Below are 22,801 nucleotides of genomic sequence, written 5' to 3'. Positions count from 1 at the left end.
ACTGTACAGTACACATTAATTTGTAGCCCAGTGTTTTGGGGCAAGCTATTTTTAGGTATGATGGCATGCACACAATCAGGCAGTGAGTCAGGGTGCCTAGAAGGATTTGGAACTCACAAGTGTGTAGCCCTAGGTTGGAGATAATTACAGAGCATTCAAGAAGGGTTGAAGGGACCAATATAAGCCACAAAAATTAGGCAGAGTATCCAGCACCTCTGCTCTGATAGCTACGTTACTTCTGGCTCTGCAGCGACTTGTCATCAGTCCTGTATAAATCACCTGATGACCTGCTGTATTTTGTAGAGATAAGGTCTGGGAAAGAGTGCCTGCGGAGAATTGAATCACCTACATTGGTGACCAACTCCTTTTTCACGTAAATGGACATTGCTACATTGCAGCAGTGACTGGCTGGATTCCCAGCTGGATATTATTGATGGACTCTCATTCACACATTGACTGGACATAGTCATTACAATGTCTGGATTCTACACGTAACGCTGTGGATTCATACTTTGGCATACAGTAACCTGCGCCCATTGATTTACAGCTGAGGGATCATTCATCGGTTCATCGAGGATCATTCATCTGCATCGAACATTTCATTTCATTTCTTTATTTTCCCAAATTATGTATAAAAACATGGCATGGAAAATTGGGTTTATCACACATTCATAAACACATATTGACAACAGATAAACAACAAATTACATTACATATAACATTAAATTAATATTTTTAAAAAATACAGGGAACTATAAACGTACATCAAAACACAACTATCATCATGTAGTGAACATGTAAGGAGGGGAAAAATTAATAAATATATATATATATATATATATATACTGTATATAATATATATATATATATGTACATACACAGAAAACTATGAAAGAATCAACTGCTGCAAAAGAAATATGTAACCACAAATTCTAAAACACCTCACTTTATAGAGACTACCCCAAACATCATAATCCATAAATTATAACACATATTGCACATAAATTCTCGCTATCGCCAATGACGTAAAAAACTCCTGCGCACGCTAAAGAGCTCTGTCACAGGTACACTGTGGGATTCCTCGGTCCCTTGTTCGCTTCCGGTTGTCTCACGTGAGTCGCAGTTCCCATACGATTCAATGGAGTTCTTTTTCTGCTTTTCCGTTGTTAGCCCTTTTTTTTCTTGGCTATAATTCAGCTTAAAAGAGTTGAAAGTGTCTACGCGTTACTGATTTGCGGTCACTAGAGTCATGGTTCACTACTGCAAGGCTTCAATGTGCTGGTCACATGATGGAAAGCGAAGAAATCTTCAACAAAAAATACCTCTGGATAAAGACAGAGCGTGATGTAAGTGCATGTGCAGCTAAAACCGGGGCAAGTTTGTCCCATGAGCTATCCCATAATGCATATAAAACGCTGCGCTGCGCACGGCACCTACGTATTGGCGATACCCTTAATTCCTCGCATCCCCCCACAACAACCAGCTAAAATCTGCTTCCTTTCACTGATGCCCTGACACGCCTGATGTGCACAATCAAACAACTATTGCACATTAACATACAAAAAAAAAAACCAAACTGTAGTATATATGAATTTATATGCATATATTACCCAATAGAGATTTTCTTAGAAGTTTCTTGCCAAAAGGTCAAAGCTCAAGTCTCTAGTGAAAGAGCTAAATTTTACTTCTTCCTCCATATCTCAAAGGTGGCTCAAGGTATCATGATAAAACTTAGTACATATTTATGCATGTTCTAACTGACAGTGATTCTCTTGGGAATTTTAGGGTCATAGGGTCAAAGGTCAAGGGTCAAAGGCCAGGCTAAATTGCAAAAATTTTACTATTTAATAGTGAAATTACGCTTTTTCTCCATATCATGAAAATTACTCAATGCATAAACTTATACAAGGGTCAAAAGTAAAGTAAAAATCCTCAAATCCCCAAGTACACTATTGTACCTGCACTCTTAGACAATATAGCAAACTTAGTTCAAGGAGAGTGAACATTCAACACATTTGTGACAAACCTGTCGTTTTAACATTTTGCCAATTATGTGAAACTGTCATCGCACGTTGTCAAGACATTGTGTAAAGACCCATTAGGAGAACCTTGCATTATGGCGGAGGCATACCAGGTGCCATAGTGACATTTCTAGTTTTTAATTCAGGTTAATTCAGTTCAATTTATTGATTTCATAAAAGCAATACAGCCAATGAAATATGTACAATAATCAAATGTCGAGGAAACCACGAAAAGGGCAGTGGCTTGAAGATTGTGATTCCCTTTACCAAAGTACGTTACAAAACAAATTGGCATTGAAATTCAAAATCGTTACATAATAGCATTGGATACTTTCTAAAAGACAAACAAATACACATAAAAACAAACAGAACATAGTCCTTACATAGATAAAACACAAAACAGAACGTCATGAATGTATATTGCTCCAAAACGGTGATAAAAACATAATTGTAGCATTTGGCGGTTATGAGAGAGAGGGAGAAGAAGGCACTTGTGAATCTGACAAGTTGTGGATGAGGAGTGTGGGTTTAGTGATAAGCCTCGGTGAGGGTTTCCAACTCAGTGGTAGACAGACAGGTTATTGTGGGCAATTTCCCATTCACGCATGAATTTGCTGAACTCGCTGCATGCGAACTGGGGGCCATTGTCAAAAATGATGGTATCTCGGGTGCCATTTCTAGCAAAGATACTTAGCAACTTTTCAGTGACAGCGTGGGCTGTCATTTCTGACAGGGGTTTTACTTTGGGGTATTTCGAGAAGTAGTCTACTACTAGGAGGTAATTTAAACCATCGAAGTGGAAGATATCTATTCCTACTTTAGACCATGGTCAATCTGGTATTGACTGTGGGACAAGCGGCTCAGATTGTTGGGTTTTCCTAGTAGTCTGACATATTGTACATCTAAACACTTTGTTTTCAATTCGTTGGGTGAGAATGAGAAGGGCATTAAGTTGCCACTAAACCCATAGTGTTCGAAACAACTTCACGCCCTTCTCATTCTCAACCGATGAATTTGAGCAGCCATGCCGGGCCAAAACAGCACTTGCCTAGCTCGAGATTTCAATTTCACTATCCCTAGATGGAGTTGGTGCAGAACATCTAAAATCTTCTTTTGTTGGAGGTGGGGGACTACAATTTGGTTTCCCTTCATCAGTAGGAATTCGACCTCTACCAGATCATCTTTGAACGTTGCGTATGGTCTTGCATTTTGTGGTACATCATGTTTATTTTCTGGCCAACCTCCCCTTATGTACTCGATAATCTGCTGGAGAGCTGGATCGCGCCTAGTCTCGCTACGGAACTGCTCTAATCTGTGCGGCGAGGTGTGCATGACACTCTCTACAGTGTCTAATGTCGATGCTGATTTTCAGTTCAGGAGGTATGTGCTCACTACGTGTTGGCAGTAAGTTGCTCAGATGGTCGGGAACAAACATCTCCTTTCCCCGGTTTCCAATGCAGCAAATGTAGTCACATTCTTTGTAGTCGGGGGTGAAGTTTGTTGTCTAGTAGCTTCTGAAATATGCCTATCAGGGGCTTGTGGATTGTGTAGATCACTATCTTCTGGCCATAGACATAGTCATGGAATCGATGACATGCAAGCAAGATAGCACACATTCCTTTCTCAGTGGGCGCATAGTTTTGCTCTACGTCATTAATGTGTCTTGATGCATAGGCTATGGGGTTATCATTATCTCACATCAACACTGCTCCGAATCCCTCATTCGATGCATCGGTTACTATGGAAACGGGTTTTGTAGCTTTGTAAAGCTGGAGTATGGTCATGGAGATGATCATTGCCTTCAACCTGTCTACCACTTGCGCATGCTCAGGCTCCCAGTGCCAAGCCTCACCTTTCTTTGTTAGTTTGCGCAAGGGAGCAGTGACTTCGGACAAGTTTGGCACGAACTTTGCCAACTTTCCAAGGTATGTTTCTGTTCTCTTCTCTTCTTTTCTTCTTCTTTTTATTTCTTCCTTCCATACAACCCAACAGTCCTTTTCAGTATCACTGTATTAATTTACAGTTTTCTTTACAGGTTATTTCTCTTGCCTTCTCCCCTCAGGACTACACTTTAAAGGGACTATACAGTACTGGTTGAGGTGGGGATTCATGTTTTGAACATTCCTAAGTGAGATAATGAGAAACCTCTTATGAAATATGAAAGAGCATGTAATCTTAAGAAGGATTCAACGTTTATTTGAAGAAAATTGGTTTTCAAATGGCTGAGATATCCAAAAACGTGATAATAATAAAAGGAGACAGGCCACGCCTTTTATTAGGATCTCTTTGTTTCACCTTGTGTTTGGATATCTCAGCCATTTCAAAACCGATTTTCATCAAATAAACTTTTGATACCACTTAGAATTGCATGCTCTTTGACATCTCATAGAGCAGTTTCTGAATATCTCACAAAACGTTTAAAGCTAAATCCTCACCTCGACCAGAACTGTACACAACCTTTAACCTTATTTTGATATTTCTTTTTGCATTTCTCCCACAGGAACCTTATCAGCATTTAGCTGTCATTAATTTTCCTCTCCACATTTTTTTTCCTCTCCTCTGCAGCATTTATTTCTAGGATCCACCCGAGCCCCCTTTCCTTTACTTTCTTGATTTCATTCTTTTTTTTTTCTTCTCTGTTTTCTCTACCCCCCTCCTTTCCCTCTCTCTCACTTCTCTCAACATAGTCTCATCTCTCCTCGACTTACCTTTCCTTCCAGGGATTATTCATCCTTTCTCCATTGATTCCATATTCCATAGTCCACATTGTTCGCTGACTTCGTTCTTCTCTTGGTTTCATGAATCTTCACTTCTCTTAGCTCGCTATTCTGCAAATAAGTCCAAGATTTCTTTGGCTTACTTTCCGATTGGAATAACGCATTATTTCGGTCTTCATTGCAAAATTAGCAGGCTATTTTCTGATCAGGCTAATTCTTTGGATCAGAAATGGCGGGCTATTCTTCAAGCTCAAGCTGATGAAGACCCACCTATTTAAAGATCTTGACCATTTCAGGGGGTGAGGGAGGGCAACTGACAGGTAACACCCTTGCAACTCTCATTTTCGATTTTCATAACCTTATGCCATTATCTATACAACTTACACAATTAATTGGTCTATAGGTGGCGCTGCTCATCCTGTTGGTCTCCTGGGCCTTCTTAGCCTAGTGTCGGTCTCATGAGTCTTTTCACCGTAGTGTCGGTCTCGTGAGCATTGTTTGCGTAGTGTCGGTCTTGTGAGCATTAATTGCGTAGTGTCAGTCTTGTGAGCCTTTTAAGTGTAGTGTCGGTCTCATGAGTCTTTTCACCGTAGTGTCGGTCTCGTGAGCATTGTTTGCCTTGTGTCAGCCTCGTGAGCCTTTTATGCTTAGTGTTGAACTTATGGGCTGTATAACTCGTGGGCTTATTTTACATGTCGAGCTTGTGGGCTTTATTTACTTATTGTCGAACTCATGGGCTGCATAACTAGTGGGCTGTATGACTTGTGAGCTGTATGACTCGTGGGCTGAATGACTTGTGGGCTGTGTGACTCGGTGTAGGGTCGGCTTCATTGATTTTGTCGGCCACGATTTCGTTGTCGTAAATGGGCGACACTTGGCAGGCCATTCGTTGCCGGCTAGCTGTCTGACTTGTTTAGTACTTGTTTCTGCAATTGTACACGTTTCAACACATTTCTGCATATCAGGTTTGTCGATTTGTAGTAGCTTCTCTCGGAGACCATGGTCATGTATCCCACAGACGATACTGTCCGTTAACAGCTTGTCTTTGAGGCCTTTAAAATCACATACTTAAATGATGGCTTCCGAATCAGTCAAAAAGCTACTGAAACTCTCATTGCTCTGTGAGTCCCTTGGTTGCAGTAGTTGAACCTGTTGTCAATTCTGTTGCCATCTCATAAAATTCATATGCCATCAGCCACTCTTTCCAATTCTTTACAGTATTTCCCTCAAAAGAAAGTGGTCCAGGAGAACACAATCTGGCCATGGTTCCTAACTTTTCGGCATTAAATCTACAGGTGTAAGAGAACTCCTGACACCTTGTAGCATGTGGCGGTTACAAGACAGAGGGTGAAGAAGGACACGTGTGATTCCAACAAGTTGTGGATGAGGAGTGTGGGTTGTACTGCGCTTGAAATTTATACATTCCAACGAATTCCATATTTTTGCACCTTCCCTGCCTGAAATGAACTAGTCTAAAAATATGGGGAAAATAGATGAAAAAATAGACTACAAAAATATAGGACTTTTCTGACTGTTTTTCATGCTAAAAAATATTGAAAAATATCTTGAAAATAGCATTAAAATGTAGTTTAAAAATACCTCGTTAGTTTTACAGTACATATGTTTGTCTTTGTGTGTTTTGTGAGAAGGATGTGTGTGTGTGTGTGTGTGTGTGCATGTTTTTTTTTTTTTGTGGGGGGTACAGTCTATGTGTGTGTATGTTACTCCTAAATGTGGAAAAAGTAAATGCTGGCAGGAAAAATGAAACAACCAAGAAATCACAACAAAAAAGATATGAGACAAATTGAAGGAAATTTGACGAACATGATCACTAAAAAATGAATTGCTTTTGCTGATGTGTGCAGCAAGTGTGAAGGATGAATTTGAATTGTAAATGACAGAAATGTGTGACAAATGACTAAATTGAATAGACTTTGTTCGAAAATGATCGACAAAAGACAAATTTGAAACTAGGATTGCTATATTCCAGATATCTCGGTACCAAATCGAACCATAAATCTATTAAATTGAATGAAAACATTTTGAACATGAATGCGAAAACCTATATTCTAACCAAAGCATGCAATGAGGATTGTAACTAATTGCATTCGGGTGTTTGTGTACGCACTTCTTGGCAAACTTTTCCCCTTCCAAACTCAAGATTACGTAAAATAGAGTTTTCTGCCAATACATGTAACAAGAGAAATTAAAAAAGTATATACACCTAGGATGTACCATTTTATAAATTAGTATGAAGTTTCAAGAAGTAGTCTGCTCCATTGAGGTCCCATATAATAGCATATTTAATGTCATTCAAAATAAACCTTTGCATTCAAAAGAAAATGTATATAAGGAAGATGTATTTTCACATCTACAGTTGACTCCCATTATAACGAAGTCCTCGGGACCGGCAGGTCTCTTTCGTTATGTCGGAAATTCGTTGTAACCGAACCAATAAACATTAAAAAACATAGAGCGGGTAATGTTGCGGTTAGAAGTTTTACTTCATTGTAACCGGAATTTCGTTATAACCGTGTTCGTTACAGCGGGAGTGCACTATACAGCTATAATCTTTCATAATGTATTTCCCTCTAGATTTTTTATGCCTCCGCCATGAAGTGTCGCCGGAGGCATTATGTTTTCGGGTTTTCCGTCCTTCCGTCCGTTCGTCCGTAATCAATTTTGTGGGTAGGGTAACTAACAAACTGTTAGAGGTATCCTAATGAAACTTGACATGTATATGTATGAGTAGGCAAAGTTGTGCCTATCAACTTTTAGGTGCACATGCTCAAGGTCAAAGGTCAAGGTCAAGGTCAAATGCTCAAAATTTCACTATTTCCCCCATATCCATGAAATGCCTGAAGGTATTTTATTGAAACTTAAAGTATATATCGTCGGTTGAGAATGATAAGGGCGTTAAGTTGTCACAAAACCCACAGTGTTCAATATGACTTACCGCCCTTCTCATTCTCAACAGACGATATGAACTACCAAATAAAGATTCTCAAGAGAGAGTTTTGGGTCATGAGGTCAAAGGTCAAGTCAAAAGGTTGAAATTTCATGTTTTTATCCATACCTCACAAATGGTTCAAGTTGTCTTCCTGGAACTTAGTATATATTCATGTACTGATGAGCAGTGATTATCTAGGGAAGTTGGGGGTCATGGGTCAAAGGTCATGGGTCAAAGGTCAAGGTCAACTCCTCAAAATGTCACAACTTACCTCACATTTATGCAATGCCTGCAGGATTTTTCTTGAAACTTGATATGTATGCATGTATTACCCAATAGATATTCTGTGGGAAGTTTCTTGCCAAAAGGTCAAAGGTCAAAGGTCAAGTGAAAGTGCTAAATTTCACTTCTTCCTCCATATTTCGAAAGTAACTCAAGGTATCATCATGAAACTTATTACATATTTATGTAGGTTCTACCTTACATGTATAGTGATTCTCTTTGGAACTTAAAGGTCAAGGGTCAAAGGCCAGGTTTAAATGCTAATATTTTACCATTTAATACTTAAATTACACTTTGTTTCCACACCTTGAAAATTACTCAATGCATAAACTTATAAAAGGGTCAAAAGTCAAGTAAAAACCTCAAATCCCCAAATACCTGCACTCTGACAACTTAGTTATTCATCCAATTGAACCTAGCTCAAGGAAAGTGAACATTCAACACATTTGTGACAAACCTGTTATTTTAATATTTTGCCAATTATGTGAAACTGTCATCACACATTGTCAAGACATTGTACTATAGACCTATAAGGAGAACCATGCATTATGGCGGAGGCACCAGTTGCTGTAGCGACATTTCTAGTTTCTATTTACTGTAGTTTTGTGTGTACAATAACTTTGAAAGATCCTCAGTATATCTTTGTTATTGCTTCATTTTGTCCATATTCTGTATGCATGTCCTTGCCATATCAATACTTTCATTATACCATGTTTTTCATTTTATTCGCCTGTTTTGTCTTTCTCCTTCATTCTGTATGCGTGTATTTTGTTGTAAGTCACACAATTTCATTCATATTTGTAAGGTGCAGTCCATGGAGGCTGATCATTAATAGGTCAAGAGTCTTTGTAATTCCCTCACATCTGCATTTTTGTAGTTTTTCCTCTCTCCTCTTGGTGTAACACCCATTAGTGCTGCTTATACTTTGTTATGGCAAGTATATCTAATTATATCTTGTCTTTATAATATATATACACTCAGCAAAAAAAGAAAGTAAACATTTTTTCAAGTTTATATTTCTCATAGAATATTTCGCTAAAAGTTAATGAATTATGTACCATATTGAAGGTAAGTTAATTGGCTATCAGCCTAGTAGGTCAATAAAAAGGGAAACTTTACGCATGAGTGAACATCATTGTTTTTCTCTTCCAAGGCACAAAAGCAAAAATTGCACAATTTAACAAGTTGTTATTCATGAGCAAGTGATCTTCCATATAACAATAAGAACAAAAGACAAATTTAACACAATTAGATACATGAATTAAGTTGCAAAAATAAACCTTTGATCTCTATAATGTCTTTGAAGCCCAAAATATCAATAAAAGCCAAAAAATAAGGGAGAAAAATGAAGAATCTTAGGTCAAACCCATATTCCAATGAAATAATAGAAGAAGTAATAGTAACAGAAATGGTAGAAATTTCAATTTGTTTTCAAATTAGGAAAATTGTAAATAATATTTGGTTCTTAAATTTATCTCATGAATCCTTAAATTACTAAATAAGAAGAGTAAAATAGAGAAATTATGTTTATTTAATCATCTTTATGCCATTACTTCCTATGTCGTTTGAAGTTTAAGCTGACAGAAAATTCTTATTTCCCCCTTTAGTTTCCCATTTTCTTTTTGTTTGAAGTTATAAAGAGATAAAGAGAACAAAAACTTGTTTTTGCTATTTCATTCATGTCTCTCATTGTGTTAAACTGGCTTTTTGTTGTCATTGTTATCTTGAAGGGCATTGCCAAATGAAAGACAACCTATCAAATTTTGCAATTTTTACTTTTGTGCCTTGGCGGGCAAAAATGAATGTGTTCACTCATGCGTAAGGTTTACTTTTGTATTAACCTACTAACCTGATAGCCAATTAGATTACCTTTAATATGCTATATAATACATTGATTTTCACCAAAATCTTCTATGAAAAATATGATCTCGAAAAAGTGTTTACTTTCTTTTTTTGCTGAGTGTACTTTTGAGAGATGTGAAATAGAATTTACTAGAATTAACCCCCCCCCCCCCAAAAAAAAAAAAAAAAAAATATATATATATATAATATGAAGCTCGGCTTACTGGGGATCCTCCTGTATGGTACCTTGACTTTTTTTTTCCTTTTATTATGTCTCCGTTCTTTGTCACAATGATTTGCTTACCTTTCATGTGCAAAATCAGCCATGAATTATTATGAACCATGTGTATATTTCTGAAAGTGATTACAGTTGATTATTTGTACCATACAGAAACAATAAAATGAATGAAACGAACAAAATTTAAAAAATTTGTGTTTAGAGTAGATTTGATATGATATCTGGGTTTTTTTACTAATCAAGATGCAAATGATAATCCAACTTGATGTCTGTTACTTGCTTTGTAAACATATTCTTTATACATAAATATGTATCATGATAGAGAGAAATGTTCAAAATGCAGATGATTATCATAAGCTCTTGCTTGATGTTCCTGATAGTCTCTTATAGGAAAGAAAGAAAAAACAAAACATGTGTAATGTATTGTCACACTTACACATATACACAGAAAATACATAGGGCCTACCAAAAAAAAAAAAATCAAAAGCAACCACTTAATTCAGAGGGAAGAAGAGAAAATGAGTAAGAGAGTTGGTCTTGAGTGGGAACCTCAAGGCAGTACCAGTTAATGTGTTCCATTTAGTAGGTCACTGAATCTTGTATGTGTATATACATTGTATGTAGACACATGTGGGTGTGGGTGTATATATTCATATACATATTTTGTCGCTGGGGTGACAAGACCTTGTATCTGAAATTTTGGTGAAAATGACTTTAAAAAAAAAAAAAATTATTAATGGTCAAATAATTGGTTAAGTGATATCCTGTCCACATCCTAACTGTCTTACCCCAAAACTGCCACGTGACCACAGCATGTCAAAGGAAAGCCTATCCCATTCTTCTTCTTCTGATTAAGTCTGCCGCCTTCAATAGGCTGAAGATTCTTGCAGACTGTGCTATTTACATTGTAATTCAGTTTATTTACAGATATTTACAAGCACATAGAAAATTTTACGAAAAATAAAAAAAATTGCAATAGTGCTTTGGCTGCCATGTTTTTTTGGATCCCCTGAACATTTGGCATTTGGTAGATACGAGTTCTTGTCGCCCCAGCGACGATTTGTTTTTACCCGTTTATTTTTGTGTATAGTTGCAAGATATAAGGATTGCATTTCCAGAGAGGAGAATATATGTATTTGTTTGTAGTGCTGTATATTTTTGTGTATAGGTGCAAGATATAAAGATTGTATTTTCCAAGAGAAGAATACTTGAGCAGCACTGTTGCATCTACAAATGGTCACACTTTGAGAAGGACATATCAAAAACAAATTTTTATATAAGTGCATACATTGAAGTGATCTTTTATTATTTTTGTCCATTCTTGTTTAACTAATGCACTTGTCAATTGTAGTCCCGACCCCCGTGTACTTGGGGATGGCCAGGAATTGCATCAAGTTGCATTTTTAAGATGTTACGCTACCCAGCCAAGTCCCAGTCAAGTCCCTGATGGGCCAGGCAATATTTGTGTTAAAATCTCTGACCAAGTCCCTGACTGGCCGGGCATTGTTGGGCATGTAGTTGAGTTGTAATCCTTGGCCAACTCCCAAACAGGCTTGGCAATATATGAGGCACTCAAAGATATTCCTCAATGTAAATGTTTGTCCTCAAACCCTGGTATATTCTCAACCCACCCAAGCAAGATAGTAGGAGTTTCCTTTGACAAATTCTGGTATTTTCCCAACCCACCTGGGCAAAATAAGAGAATCTCCCCAAACAAACCCTGATATATTCCTGACCAACTGCGTCAAAAAAAAAGTGTTAAAATTCCCGGCCAACTTGAATGCAAGTCCTGGCCATCCCTGAGTACCCAGGGGTCAAGACTACAATTGACGAGTGCATCAGTTAGCATTATCATCGTCAATCTTGAAATGTTCCTCTCATCTGAGTGGTATAAATTGCAATGATTGAGAGACTACTGTTTTATCCCATATTTTGCTATGTAGGAGTGAAGAAGAATCCCCCAAAGCCAGTCAAGCCTTCCATGAACATCACCTCCTCAAGAGATAAGGCAGACATTGACCAGGTTAAAATGGAAGTGGAAACTCTACGCAGGGAGAATGAGGATCTAAAAAATCAACTTGAGGTGTGTGTGGCCAGCCACCATTACATTGCTGTTTAATCAGTATATTCAAATAATTCAGCCTCTTCAGCACCAAGTGTTAGTCATTCCTTCCTTCTTTCTTTCTATTTCTTTCTTATTTTGACTGCATAAATACTAGTTTAGTTCTGGTGAGCTTATTTATCTTTACCTTCTCTGTTCCCTCCCTGAGTCCATCATATTTCCTTCTCTCCAGTTACTGTGAATGTTAGACGTATGGTGATGTTTTAAACACACGTTATCTCATCTTTTCCTTCAGTCTGGAGAAAAAGTTCCTCCTGGTACAGTCTCTAGGGCAGAGTTTGAGCGACTCCGCCTCTCCTCTAATTCAAAGATTGCTGACCTGGAGGAGGAGCTTGCAAGCCTTAAGGAGGAGCTGGAAGAGAAGGACCAGGGGAACATGGTCTCTTATCAAGAACACCAGGAGCTGACAGAGGTCAGCAACCTAGAGCTGAACTCCATGAAGCAGGAAAATATACTCCTCAAGGAGGAGATTGCAAACATCTCACAGAGGGTGAGTTGGTTCACCTCCAACAATATTCCTCGTTGCTTAGATACTGATGGATGTAAATTGGATGTATTTCTCTTTTGTCAACTCACGAGTCATTTAAAGTGAGAGCACACAACATTTCATGTTCTGTGAGTTCCTTTTAGTCAGTATAAGATTCAAGAGGAAGACTTTCCCAGTAAATATCATGCACTCACAAATTTACACTATCATTGAAACACTTTATACCATGAGATGCAACTTTACTTTTGTTTTTGTTTTCATTATGTTTTTAAGGGGGGTTCTTATATCTACTGTGACATGCATTGCCTTAATTCCTACTTTCATCTGTTTGTTCACCTAACCGTAGCTGGCTGAAATGACTGACCGGAAAGAAAGGCTCCAGCTTCAGGTCGTGGAACAACAGGAGCTGCAGATGAGACCTGTCTCAAGCTCTTCTGCCGATTTTCGCTACACTGAACTGGTGCAGGCGAATCAAGAGATGGAGGAGATCATCAACAAGCACAGTGAGGTCCTAGCTGAGCAGGCAGATGAGATAGAGACTTTCAAGAGGAATGTTGCCATGTTGCAGGAAGAAAAGGATACTCTTGCAAGGCAGTTGGCCAACATGCAAAAGGAGGCCCAGGATATTCAGAACCAAAAGATAGAGTTTGATGCCATCAGGAGTGAAAATTCGAAACTCCAGGGCATGATAGGAAAACAGTCCAAGACTATTGCACAGCAGACTGAACGCATTCGTAAAGACAAATCTAAAATGAGTGAACTCACTGCAGAAAACGACAGACTGACCAAGGAGATAGAGAATTTCCAGCACACCATTCTGTACAGTGAGGGAAAGGCAGAGGAGAGGCAACAAGAGCTTAAGAAGAAGAACCATGTGTTGATGGAGCAAGTGGGGGTACTAGAGAGACAATTGGAGGACACCAAGGATGAGAAGCAGTGGATAGAGGAGCTCACAGCTGAGAACTGGAGATTAAAGAATGCAGTCTGTAAGACTGATGCTGAGATTGCAATTAAAGACTCACAGCTGGCCAACTTGCATGCACACCAAGACAGCATGTATGACACTCAGAGACTCAAGGAAGGTACTAGTAATGCAAAGTTCCAATGTCAAAACAAGGAGTTTGAGGCAGAGCTTGCTGAGAGAAAGAATGGGGAATCAGGGTACTCTGAAGTTCCTACAGAGAATGTGGCACTTAAGACACAACTGGAGGAGATGGAGAGCAGCTTTGAGAGTATACAGAATCAAGGGATGACTGGCAAGAGGTTTCCTGATATTGCTGCTGAGAACAAGGACAAGATGCTCAAGGGCAAAAATAGTTCTCTCTTAAATGGGACAGAAGATGGAGGAGGGGAGAAAGGAAAGGCAACAGCTGCTCTGAAAGAGGTAGAAAGATTGAAGCAGCAGCTTGTAGAGATGGATGAGAAGCACAAAGAAACAGTCAACATCTATCGGGCTCATCTGCTCAGTGCTGTACAGGTACAGAAAACTCTGCTGAAATGCATATTAATAACTGAGGGCAAAAGGAAACATTTTTACTAAATTTTATCTCAGTCTCATCAAGGGCACTTCACTACTACAGATATTTGAAATCAGAAGAAATTCATAAATTTGAAAAGGAGAAAAGTTATGATAGACTGAGTTCAAGTGCTCAGTAACAAACCGAACCAATCCGTACCATACTGTACCATATGTTCGAGCGTTCTGTGGAAATAGCATACCTAATGAACTATCTTTAGACTCAAGTCAGAGGGTCACATGTTTTGTCGTGAGAGAGTCATGCACCTGGCACGTTTGCACTACGTACAAGTGTCCCAAACTAAGAGAATCAACTTTTTGCATTATTTATGACATAGTGCATGTTATGCTTTTTCTTCTCATGCCAACTTCTGGTACAGTAAGCTTTTTGACCAGTCCGCTTTCAAACATGAATGTGTTTAGTTGCGATTCGCTTTATTAGAGCACTTGAATGTACCCTTGTATACATAGTATATTCCACTGTGTTTATATTTTCATGAAGTTTGCAAGTGTACTGATATTCTCAAAATTAACAACTCGCAATAATATTGCTTTATGTAACACAGATATCCAAGATGGGAGAAGGCTCATTGTTTCTTTAAAAGTAAAACATAATGTTTCTTTCTCATATCATCAATGTCATTCACAATTCCATATTTACGGTGCTTCACCATACTTCGCATCCTAGTTTTATCATTGCTATTCGTTGCCACAGGTAAATATTACACAATTTCCCTTTAGGCTCCTAAATAACAAATCAGGAAACCCCACCAGTTCTGATCTTAGTTCTGGACCTGAAAAAGCTAAACAGATTTCTACCCAATAAAACTTTCAAAATGGAAACCCTGTTCACAATTCTACCAATCATAAAACCAATGTGCTTTGTGGCTATCATAGACCTGAAAGATGAATACTACACTTTCCAATTGCCCACAAAAGTCACTGTTTATTAAGCTTCACATTAAATAACAGATATTTCCAATTCGAAGCCCTACCATCTGGACTAAATCCACACCAAGAATCTTCACAGGACTACTCAGAATCTTGACAACAGAAGTCAGGAAAAGAGGAGTCACAATACTTTGTTACCTAGAGGACTGGCTCGTTCTGGCCCTGTCCCAAGAGACCCTTATGGCCCATCTAAAAATGACATTGAATTTGGCCATCCATCTGAGCTTCATAATGAATCTGGGATAATCAAATCTAACACTCACAATGAACCCAGAGTTCCTGGGGACCAAACTGTCCATCCCTTGTCTAATAAGCCTGCCCAGTAGATCACAAGGTACAAAAAGTAGTAACAACAGGGAAGAAATCGCTGTCAGCCACAACATCCAAGGCAAAATTGTGGCTTACTTTCTTGGGGCTCTGGTTATGCTTTCGTAGACCTACTACATTTGTGCAGGATGCTGATGAGACCCCTCCAACTTCACCTGCTTTGCCAGATATCACTCTCCCAACAAATTGGTCCCACTATCATCAGTGACTATGGACATGATCCAGAAGTGGATCAATCTGCAGCCATTGTGCAAGGGGAAACCAACAAGGAACCCCTGCCCCACCTTTACCATAACACCAGAGATATCCTTGCAGGGTTGGAAGCGCACATCACTCACATCACTGACAGGATGTTGAGGGCAAGAAGATGCAAAATTGCACATAAACATTGTGTAAATAAAAGCAGACAATTAGCACTAATGGAAGTCCAAACACAATTATTGAACCCAACCCCCCCCCCCCAAGGTGGTCATCTGTACCGCATGCATGTTCCCAATTTTGTGGGGGAAAAGGGCCATATCTTAGGGGTTCAATTTGGGGGAAAAAATTCCTGAGAACCGTTCAAATATGGGGTTTTTATTCTTTTTCCTAAAATATTTTTTCAATAAAGGATAGTTTTCAAATCTTCCCACACAATTCTGAAATAGGATCCCAAATAGGGCTATTAGTTTTAACCCCCCCCCCATTTCCATCCTTAAAAGAAAACTGTACTGACATTTTCTAATTGTCTGATAATTCTAATCTACATTTTTTGATGCCTACTACTGGAAAGAGAGGATTGTAAAACCCAGGATAAGCCTGTAATGATTTTTTGAAAAAAATGAAAACGAGCAAGCCATGGAACGATCCACGCAATTTGGCCTACATCACAGGTGCTCTTTGTGCACAACTCCGACATTAGCAAGACGAACTACATAATGCCAATTTACTGATGAAATCTCACACGAAGCACTCCAAAAGCTGTTATTTAGTATGACCGCAATATGGAGCTATAATAAATATGTTAAACAATATCTATTAATCTTTAAAAGCAAGCTCTTCAACAGCTTTTTATTTAGATAAAACTTGTGGGGAAATTCCAGATATGCAAAATGAAATTGGCATCGTTATCCGAACGTGCTGCCCATAGAAGACCGTGTGTAAGTAATGTTACGCATTGATGATCATGATGATCGAGCGATGGTTCGCCAGTTCAAACTATCTAACGTAGATGAGGGCTGAGTGAATCTCGAAAATCCAAATGTAGATAGACTCTCTTCAACAGCACGCACGATTTACGCTTAGTGAGATGAGAACGGTACCCAGTACACATAGACTCTGAAATACTAGAACTAGGACTAGGACTACTGAGCAGTCAAGGAGTAGGTTCTACGTGCAGGGGTGTATCCAGGATTTTTTCTGGGGGGGTCATAATCAAAATTTTTGGACCTTTACCTTTGCGAGGGAGCGGAGCGACCGAGGGGGGGGGGAGGGTGTGGGAGGGGGTGTCCCCCCTCCCACGGTAGGGAGTTTTTTAATTTTATATCTTAAAATTGGGCCATTTGGTGCATACAAAAGTGACTTTTTCGGCATGGCAGTGCGGCTTAGAAATAAGGTAAATTATGGCATATTAAAACTAAGTTACGAAATTTACGAGGTTTTTGACAATTTGCTGGAACACCGGTCACTTTTTTTCCCTGTTGTAGGCCTATATAGAGTAAAAAGCCCTCAAAAAACAAAAATGTCTTTTACAAAAAGTGGACCTTTTGAAAATTTTTTTTTGGGGGGGGGAGGTCGTACGACCCTCCCGACCCCCCCCCCCCCCTTGCATACACCCATGTACGTGGCAGTCCAAGTTCTGATGAGTAGGCCCTACACTCACTCACCGTCGACATTGCAGCTGTAGGCCCTATGTGCACAGCGCTAAGGCACAGCGTAACGTTACATACCCTGCTGCCAGAACTTGAAGAAAGTCCAGACGAAAGTCCAGACCCCAGATCTAGATCTGGACCCTTGTCCTGCAGGTACTGTTGTTCCTGAATTTTTCAGGTAAGGTATCTGCTTTATGGATTTCCGATGTTTTGTAGTCGAGTAAATCTCATAGTGGTGTTCTTTACACCAAGGACTAATGTTAGATCTAACAGTTTGTTTCAGTAGGCCTACTACTTACTAGGACCCATATCTCGGAAGAGTGGCCTGACCACGTAGATTCTAACACAGTGTCGCCGCTTCGCGATCCCAGCACTGGTGTAGGTATAGTGCTAGCGTACTTCCGTATCCATGTAGATATCTCAAAATTCATCTTGCCAAATGGCACCAAACTCACAGGAAGTACTTTATGATTCATATCCAACAGCTCACATTAATTGGAAACAAATCACTTGTCGGGAAGCGTAAGTGTAGATGTCGACTTTCCTGTCGGCGTCGCTAAAAATAATCTGCTCTACGACTAACATGAGTGATTGCGGCCAGGCCCTACCTAGAGTGTCTATCTGCTGCACACGCACAGACTGAAGTTAGCCATTTAATATCATGAGACAAATCTTTCAAGTAATCGGGGGCAATAAATAAATTTATAAATTATTTGTGGTAAGTTGAATGAAAAATGTAGTTCCTATATCACAGAAGTTGCAAAAATCATTACACTTTTGTTTAGTTCTCGCGTAAATTCTCTGTTCGCACAGTACTAGTCGGCTAACTTCAGTTCTAGATTGTGCATCTTGCGTTCGCCAAGACCTCTCGCGAAGAGTGATTTTTTTTTGAGTGATGACTTGAAAGTCGGCGTCAATATTGATACTTCTCGATTACTGATTTCGTTCAAATATAAGAGAATACTTTGAAATATGCTATGAAGTATATCCTGTAATTTTGGTGCGATTTGGTTTAGTGAAATTTGAGATATCTACATGGATAGAACAGTACACAAGCGCCGTCTGCTAGCTAACTTAGGCCTAAGCGTCGTCTGATACTCGATACGAATTAACGCACGCGTATGCAAGCACTTGTAATCAGTAATAGTGAGGGCTCGTCAGCTCATTAGCATAATACTCACCTAAAAAGTTCCATTTTTAACATTGAATTACGGACTTAATCGTTATGAAATTTTGATTCTGTTTGCACCGCTGGGTCTTTTAGAATTAAAAGAACAACATATAAAAAAATAAAAAACCGGTAAATTGCCCTTTTAAAGGGAGTATCTCTAAGAATCTGGAACAAGCATATGTGTGTGGATGACCGCCTGAGTGGGAGGTATACTAATGAAGTCAGATAACATGATGGTAGTGTCCTACCCTACATAAACAGACAAGAGAGCACAAGATCTCCAACCCTTTGCCGGCCGACAGTGGAGATGCTGGAGTGGTGCCTGAAGCACAACATTTCACTAAAATCATGCCATATACCGGGAAAGGAGAACTATATAGCAGACTTTCTGTCCCGTGGGAAATACCCCCCAACCGAATGGCAGCTCAAACAGGAGATGGCACAAAGGGTACTCAGTAATATGACATATCAACAAATTGACCTGTTCGCCTCTTCTTTAAACAAGCAACTCACCACATACTGCACGAAACATCATCACCTACTAGCTTATGCAATAGACTCACTCTCAAATGTCATGAAAAGGAACACTGGGTTACACATTCCCAACATTCTGTACAATTCAAGAAGTTCTCAAGAAGGTGATAAGAGGACAAAGCAACAACAATCTTTCTCATTGCCCCTTTGTGGCCACGGAGACCATGATTTCCGCACCGACGAAAGACTTACTAAATCAACTATAGAGACACAAACCTATGGCCGAAATTCCTTGAAAGTGACACTTTGGCCCACTTCAGGACAAGTGCTGAAAAAAGGCCTGTCAGAGAAGGCTACCAATATGGCTGCCAAATTTCACAGACCCTCCACAAGGAACACTTATGATTCAAGATTGCAACAATTCTATGCTTTGTATGACAGCATGCAGATTGATCCAACTTCTGCTCCTCTAGGTAAAATAACAGATTTGTTGCTCGTACCTTTTGATGAGGGACTAAGCATTTCTCGTGTTAGAGAATACAAATCAGCCATTGGAGTAGTACATACAGATTTTGGCGATGGAGACTATAATTTTCTGTCTAGAATAACCAGGGCCCTGTTTCATAAAGAGTCATGCATAACTGCAGGCAGTCATTCGTAGCTTATGTGCAACTTGTCAATTAAGTTTCACAAAGTTATTTGTAAGGTAAGTGTAACTTTACAAAAGTGCAAACACATTTAATCTTTGTGAATGAGACTGATCTTAAAGCCAAAATATAATTCTCAGATAAGCGAGTTGAACTGTATATTATTGCTGTAAGATATACACGTACAACAGTATATGCATAAGAATTGTGTGAAATAATGCTGTATTTATAGTTGGATATTGATGGAAACGTGAAATATTAGCGGAAAAGGGTCACCTGAAGTCCACAGTCTCAGAGCTTACGCCTTCTGTCCCCCCACTGCCTCACACATACCTTCCAAGTTTTGCCCCCGCCATGAAAATGGATCGACGCCCCTGGGGATGATTGTTTTAATTGACATGTTAGTAAAACATTGTTCTGGTACACCTACAGAATTGTCAAATTTCACTCCAAAATGTACATGTAACTGTCTAAGAAATGTGTGGAATAACACTGTAATATTAAAGATATATGAAAATATTAACTAACTAGAAATGTCGCTATGGCGACTGATGCCTCCGCCATAGTGCATCATTCTCCCAATAGGTGTACAGTACAATGTCTTCACAATGTGTGATGACAGTTTCACATAACTGGCAGAAATATCTTGAATGTTCACTTTCCACGAACTGGGTTTGCTACAATTGTCTATTAAAGAGTGCAGGTACGCATATTTGGGGAATTGAAAATTTTTACTTGACTTCTGACCGATCTTATTATAAGTTTATACATTGAGTATAATTTTCAAGGTATGAAGAAAGAGTGTAATTACAGTACAAAATATATCTTTTTTTTTTCATTTAAACCTGACCTTTGACCCTTAACGTTTGACCTTTGACCTTCTGGCTGAAAATTTCCAAGAGAATCTCCATTAAGTAATACATGTACATATATCAAATTTTAAAACTAATAATGCAATCATTGCATATACTAGTATATGAGGAAAATAGTAACATTTTGAGGAGTTGACCTTGACCTTTGACCCCCTGACTATTGACCCATGACCCCTAAATTCCCTATATAATCCCTGCCAGTCAGTACATGCATATGTACCAAGTTACATGAAGATACATTGAACTATTTGCGAGAAAAGTGATATTGCAACATTTTCACCTAACCTTTGACCTTTGACCTTATGACATGAAACTCTCTCTGGATAATCTTTACGCAGTAGTACATGTCTACACAAAGTTTCAAGAAAATAACTGCGGGCATTGCACAGATATGGGGGAAATAGCAACATTTTTTGCATTTGACCTTGACCTTTTGACCTTTGACCTCTTGCCAATGTCACTAAAATCTACTCAACTAATTGTCCCATCATACATCATCCTTGGACCAAGTTTGGTGAAAGCTGCTTCATCCAGTTTTGAGTTATCATGTAAACAGATAAATTTTAGGATTTGACCTTGATCTTTGACCTTTGACCTCTGTCCGATTTCACTGAAAAACTAATCAAGTAATTGTCCCATCATACATCATCCTCCAAGAAAGTTTGGTGAAATTTGCTCCATCTAGTCTTGAGTTATCGCGTAAACAGATACAATTTCATGATTTGACCTTGACCTTTGACCTTTGAATTTTAGCCGATTTCACCCAAAATCTAATCAAATCATTGCCCCATCATACTTCATACTTGGACCAAGTTTGGTTAAATTCCAGTAAATATTACTCAAGTTATCGCGTAAACGAAAGCGGACGGACGTACGTACGGACGTACGGACTTACAGACGTACGGACGTACGGACGGACGGACGGACGGACAACCCGAAAACATAATGCCTCCGGCACCACTACGTGGCGGAGGCATAAAAAGGTTTGCCGGTGTTGCAATCTCAGAACAGGCCGGGTCAGCCTAACCTGGACTCAGGGTCAACTTGACCTCGCTTAGATGGGGGGGCCCAAGTTGTCCCTCTGGAGATTGTGCAGTGTTGTACTGTGGGAGCGTTTGTATCCTGGCTGGTCGCACGTATAGACAGAGTTGATACAACGCGCGCATCAAAGAACATCTTTGGCGCACATGCAAAATGAATGTGCGCCTATGTATAAAATGTGGCGATCACGAACAGGGTGTAAATTGTCTGAAATTGGGCCGAGCTGTCCCTGAGACCGAGTTAGCCTGGATCCTTCTGGAAGAAAAGTCTGTATACCGACTTTTAGCTTTGATCTCAAAATACTCCAAAACAACTCATCCTGGCAAATCGCGTCAGCCAGGTAAGCTTCTTGGTAGACTCTTTCGATATATTGCAAGCAAATATGAAATGGTGCAAGATGGGTTCTCAAACCTTAACAGAACTATATTTTCACTTTAGTTCAAGAAAATTCGAAATCCTGTAGAAATGATGAAGTACCTACTACAGATACAGAAATAAATATCCATATTACTATTTTATTACATTTCATATATCAATTGGCAGCAAGTTTTGTGCAAGTTTTGCTGCCAATTATATTAACTGTCCTTGCACCGCCCCGCCATGTTGTGGTTAAGTCCTTTGCTGTCACTATATATATATGTATACATATATATATATATATATATATATACAAAATATGAAAGTTCTGCGTCGGTGTGTAGTAAATAGATATCAAGAGTAAAATCAGTCGTATAAACACCGCAGGAGCCAAAAAATTGGACTGACGTTTCGGTCAAAGACCTTTATCAAAGTAAGTCTGAACATTGAACAACAAGTCTGAACATTGAACAACAATTTGATGCAAGAAACTAAGAAGACGCATAAGTTGCCAAGATACAAATAATAACAAAAGCCTGGCTGGACGCATGGTATAAGCGCTAGGGGGTGACGTCACAAAGGAAAAAAGAAAATGTTTGCATAGACTCATGAGAGTTACCCTGCAATCCAACATCCGCAGTGTATCCTTTCATCACAGACAGCTGCAACAACGACGTGAGGAACTTACCAGTCTATGCTCCAATGATCAACTCCGTGAGATTCGCCATTTGGTTCACATCTGCAATCGTGAGTACTATCAACTGCTAACTTCCAACAAAAGAAGAAAATTAGAGAACTTCGACCCATCGATAATTGCGCCCACCGAGTTCCGTTGGATGACGAGAAACTTGTTGTCACCATACCTCCTAATCTTCATCTTACGAAGGAGGAAACCGCTGTCCTCCAACGCGGATTGTCTTTCATCCCCACATCGGA

The 22,801-nt window shown here is 39.2% G+C and overlaps 1 protein-coding gene across 1 annotated transcript in view; it reads left to right on the top strand.

Annotated features, from left to right (window-relative positions):
* LOC140230890 (uncharacterized) overlaps positions 1-22,801 on the top strand; it is a 297,769-nt gene that overhangs the window by 269,713 nt on the left and 5,255 nt on the right. The window contains exons 13-15 of the mRNA XM_072311033.1: positions 11,994-12,133; positions 12,408-12,662; positions 13,006-14,136. Coding sequence (XP_072167134.1) covers positions 11,994-12,133; positions 12,408-12,662; positions 13,006-14,136 — 1,526 coding nt within the window. The remainder of the gene's footprint in view (positions 1-11,993; positions 12,134-12,407; positions 12,663-13,005; positions 14,137-22,801) is intronic.

This window comes from Diadema setosum, chromosome 7, assembly GCF_964275005.1.
Source record: "Diadema setosum chromosome 7, eeDiaSeto1, whole genome shotgun sequence".
Lineage (NCBI taxonomy): Eukaryota > Metazoa > Echinodermata > Echinoidea > Diadematoida > Diadematidae > Diadema > Diadema setosum.
This window is presented reverse-complemented; position numbering and strand designations above follow the sequence as displayed.